The sequence below is a fragment of the Pseudomyrmex gracilis genome, unplaced genomic scaffold, assembly GCF_002006095.1.
Source record: "Pseudomyrmex gracilis isolate BER0280 unplaced genomic scaffold, ASM200609v1 scaffold_2249, whole genome shotgun sequence".
NCBI classification, from domain to species: domain Eukaryota; kingdom Metazoa; phylum Arthropoda; class Insecta; order Hymenoptera; family Formicidae; genus Pseudomyrmex; species Pseudomyrmex gracilis.
This window is the reverse complement of record NW_018022833.1, coordinates 1-4,494: the sequence shown is the minus strand read 5'-3', so window position 1 is coordinate 4,494 and position 4,494 is coordinate 1. Positions and strand designations below refer to the sequence as shown.

The window sequence follows — 4,494 nt, the reverse complement described above, 5'->3', positions numbered from 1 at the left end:
AATGTATATATAAATATTGTACACTTATTTTTACTGTTTATATAAAAATATATTTACATACGTGTTATCTGTAAATGGAAAATTTTTTTACATAAATGTGTGTTTGTGTGCGTACATATACAAGGTGTATAAAAAGTACCGGTACCGCAAAAAATATCGAAAACTAGACATTTTACGAAAAAGTGTTTCAGATAAAAGTTGTAGAGTTTTAAAAGATCTATTTACTGGTCTTATCAGTTTGACCTTGAATGACATCATCAAGGTCAGGACAAAATCACCTTAAATTTTTTTAATGGAATGCCCTATTTTTTATTGCAAATTCTTATAGCTTAATTCAAAAGCTTTCCAAAACACTATAATAAAGTTTATTTCCATTAAGTACTTTTTGACTTATGAGGGTTAAATATTAGAGTATCGCCGGTATTATCTATTGACGTTATCATTCATTTCGAATGTTGCTATAATAAAGTTTATTTTCATTAAGTACTTTTTGACTTATGAGGGTTGAATATTAGAGTATCGCCGGTATTAGCATCATCTATTGACGTTATCATTCATTTCGAATGTTGCTTTATCCAAAAAACAACTATGTTAAAGAAAAAGTTAGGTTCTTTGTCAATTCTCTGCATCATGAACTCACAAAATTTGTTTTGATTGAAATCATCTTTGTAGAAAAAATACGGACGGTACTCTAATATTCAACCTTCATAACTCAAAAAGTACTTAATGAAAATAACTTTATTGTGTTTTGGAAAGCTGTTGAATTAACAATTAATAAAGACTTAAGGCTCGTGAAATTTAAACCAATGAGTGAATATAAGGCCTTACGAGCCGTTCTCAAAGTGTTGAGCGAGAACTTATACATGTATATATATATATGTATACACATGTAACGAATTCACTTGTAAATTTTTACAAGTGAGTTTTTCGAATTGAATTCTCAATTCTTATATATATATACACGCACAGTTTCCGCTCAAACATCCTGCAAATGGCTCGTGTAAGGCCTCTTATATATTTCTTGTTATTAAAGTTAAAATAATGAGATGTCAAAAATAAAACACTTGAGTGGTGGTCAACAATCACTTGGCGATATGCAACCTTTACAAAACCATTTATATATGAATCGCACGTTTGTATAGGTATAGGTTGCATATCATCTCAAGCGATTGTTGACTACTACTCAAGTGTTTTATTTTTGACATCTCATTTTAATTTTATTTTTGTGACCATCATATTGGAGATGTACAGCTCCTTTTTTTTATCAGTTATAAACTTATATTTTTCAACTCATTTGCGACATTCTAAACTATACAACAAATGTCAGAATTAAAAGTTTTCCTGTAGATTCACCGAAGAAGATCCAGACTGGGATCGAAACGTATGAAATTCATTGTTTCAACATAATAATTACAATAAAGTACATGAAGACCCGATACATTGCTTGTAACGCCTATTGTTTTTTATATAAATTTAAGAAGACTTTAAGAAAAAGTTCATTTATAAAGTAAATTCTTAATACCATCGCATTTGTCAACTTCCTGTAGCATGGTTTTTAATTGCTGTATACTGCCAGCTTCTCTCACAGCAAGTATGGCAAGTCTTAAACTGAAGAAATCAAGATTCAAAAAAGATCTTTCAACTAAACAGGGAAAGACAGCACATTCCACATCATGACATTTTTTCCACTCCGCATATTTGCACTCTTCCGAGCAATACATAGCATAAGTACAGTAGTTGCAAGGTATATTTGCCCAACATACTCTCAAACAATTTGAACAGTGTGTTTGCATGTTCTCTTGCGTTAACATCATTGAATAAGGCTTTTCCACCGCAATTACCTCACCTGGACGAATGTTACGAGTGGCAACAACATGTCTGCCATAACGTTTATTGTACTTTATAGCTACTGCATCTGATGCGCAAGGAACTTCATTATTTTGAGGTATAATAGTAGGAAGAGGAGATTCCTTTATTTGTGCTTCTCTCAAAGGATTTTGAACATTTGGTTTGATTTGTACAGTCTTACGATGTAAAACATTGAGCTTTGCTCTCAACTTCTCTTGATTTGCATCCTTCTGAGACATCTCTAGCCAATGCTGGGCCTCTTTAAGAGTATCTTCTGTGGAACAACTTTCCAGAATCATTAAACATTCTGCTTTGCGAATATAAAGCTTTGCTTTCAGATTGTCTGGATAATTGAAAGCTAATGCTCGATCAATGTCCAAAACACATTCTAAATGCAATCCTAGTTGAAACAAAACCGCCGATCTGTTGGCATATGCCAGTGCAAGTTGCTCAGACGGATAAGGCGCAAAGGCTATACTCTTAGTATATAATTTCAGTGCGTCTACACATGTCATATTATCAAGACCACCTTTGACAAAGGTTTTATTGCCATTTTCTCGTAGTTCCTCTGATTTTTTGGCATCTTTTGGCATTCCAGTTGCATTAGGAATAATATAATAGTCTCGCATAACATTAGAAGTAAATATTACACGTTCCTCATCAGTCTTGAGTTTCCTATATTGTTCTGAAAGTTCTTTTATACGTGTACCTAATTTCTTATTTAGTATATCTATTATTTTATCCATTTTTGTTTTTTGTTACAGAAATATGATCTTAACGTGCTTGCTATAAAATCTAAAAAACAAAAGAAAAACTTTACAATATAACATACGCAATACTTTTCTGTAAATTTTCATCTGTTTCTAATGTCGGCATTTGTGACCAAAAACTAGCCAAACAGATTCAAAATTTGCTTAGATCCATATTAAAATCAATACATCTGAGTGATTTTGTTTTTGTGACAACGTCCCATATACAATACATGTGTTGTGTGGGGTCTATTTTTTTAGAAATGCATAATCTAGCAACATCTCAAAGCTCACCTAACGGATTTACTAAATAAAACATAAATATTTTTTTTTAATCTCACTCAGAACGTGTTAATCATAAATTTTTAAAGTCAGGCACAAGTTGCTCTTTTTGCACACACAATATATGTAAAATTTTATCTAAAATTATACATCCACACTTCTATGCAATTTGTCTCACCCTAAAAGATAAATCTTAGCACTTAGCAGTAGATAGTCTGTCGTCTGTCAGTCTCTTGTGTAGTCTTTTGTTGCGGCAGAGAAAAGTCTGAGAGCGGCCAGGTCAATAAGAAAATGTGCAATCACTTTTCCGTCCCGTAAACTAACGCATGTCCACGGGTGGTACACATTGGAACTACGCAGCCAGTCCACAAGCGACACGTCGCCGTCGGTGCGCTATGTCCACAGGGTGCGGTTCTATTCTGTGCTATGTGCACGAGTTTAAATGGTCACTTTCTTTAAGTGTGTGAATATATTCGAGAGCGTGAATTTGATTGTTTTGAAATTTAAAACGACCGATCTCGTGATGAGAAGATGAGAAAGGAATCAGAAAAGAATAAGAAAAACCATTGCAACTTTTCGTACAACATAAATGTGATATACCAGAAAAGATGTGATAGTCAAGAAAAGAATCTTATTTTAGCGAGCAACATCAGAATTCGTGGAGGTAGTCAAATATCATCATTTACATCATCATTTGCTGCTCTGTGCTTTATAAATCTTATTTTATCTTCTTAAAAATACTACGTATATATGTATATATAGATACAAAATACACAAAAAACCACGTATAATAATATACAAAAATATAAACAAAGGTGTTTTAACAGTACATAAATATAATGTCTAAAAAGTTGCAATTCCAAGAAATATACATAGCTTTTGCTTTTTTATTTAAAACTCTTTATCAGTGTGTGTTTTCTATTTCCAAGTTTTATTTTACAATTGTTTTATACATTACAATAGAATATACAACTCTATTACACATTTATTACATAAAACACATACAATATAATACAATATTATATATAATATAATATAAATAGTTATATATACTCCTACCTGCCTACCTATATTACACATATCTTAACCGTTACTAGCGTTATTAATTAGGATTAAAGCTGCAAAACAGCCACGGTAGGCTCAACAACACCTCTGAAGCACATACATTTCGCTTAAGTTCTTCGCGGCGTGTTGCTTTGCGCCAAGCGATACAAATTTTGTCACCGCGTCTAAGTTTTCGCGGCGTGTTGCTTTGCGCCAAGCGATACAAATTTTGTCACCGCGTCTAAGTCCTCGCGGCGTGTTGCTTTTTCTCGCTTACGGGTTCTCGCCTAACCACCAAGACAAGCCCCCCAGACCGAGATTCTGTGTCTCGAAAGATCGCAGGGTGGTTTACCGCTCTCTTATCGAGTACACTATATTTCGGCCCAGTATTTTTTTGATCGGCCACACAGTCCGGAGCGAAAAGTTCATTCAAAAACCTTCGGACACTTGAGCGTACACATCGCGTACACAAGCGCCTCATTGAATCGCGGAATACACCTCATTGAATCGCGGAACATATACCATCCGCTTATAATATATACATCATCGGGAGAGGATCGGAGGGCAAGCG

General features: G+C 33.8%; 1 protein-coding gene across 1 annotated transcript; it reads right to left on the bottom strand.

Annotated features, from left to right (window-relative positions):
- Positions 1-1,092: 1,092 nt before the first annotated feature.
- On the bottom strand, positions 1,093-3,232 carry LOC109862713 (SET and MYND domain-containing protein 4-like). Its single transcript, XM_020442834.1, has 2 exons — positions 3,058-3,232; positions 1,093-2,643 (listed from the first exon to the last, which is right to left on the bottom strand). The coding sequence occupies exon 2, from the start codon at positions 2,592-2,594 to the stop codon at positions 1,497-1,499; it is 1,098 nt and encodes a 365-aa protein (XP_020298423.1). The 5' UTR covers positions 2,595-2,643; positions 3,058-3,232; the 3' UTR covers positions 1,093-1,496.
- Positions 3,233-4,494: the final 1,262 nt, after the last annotated feature.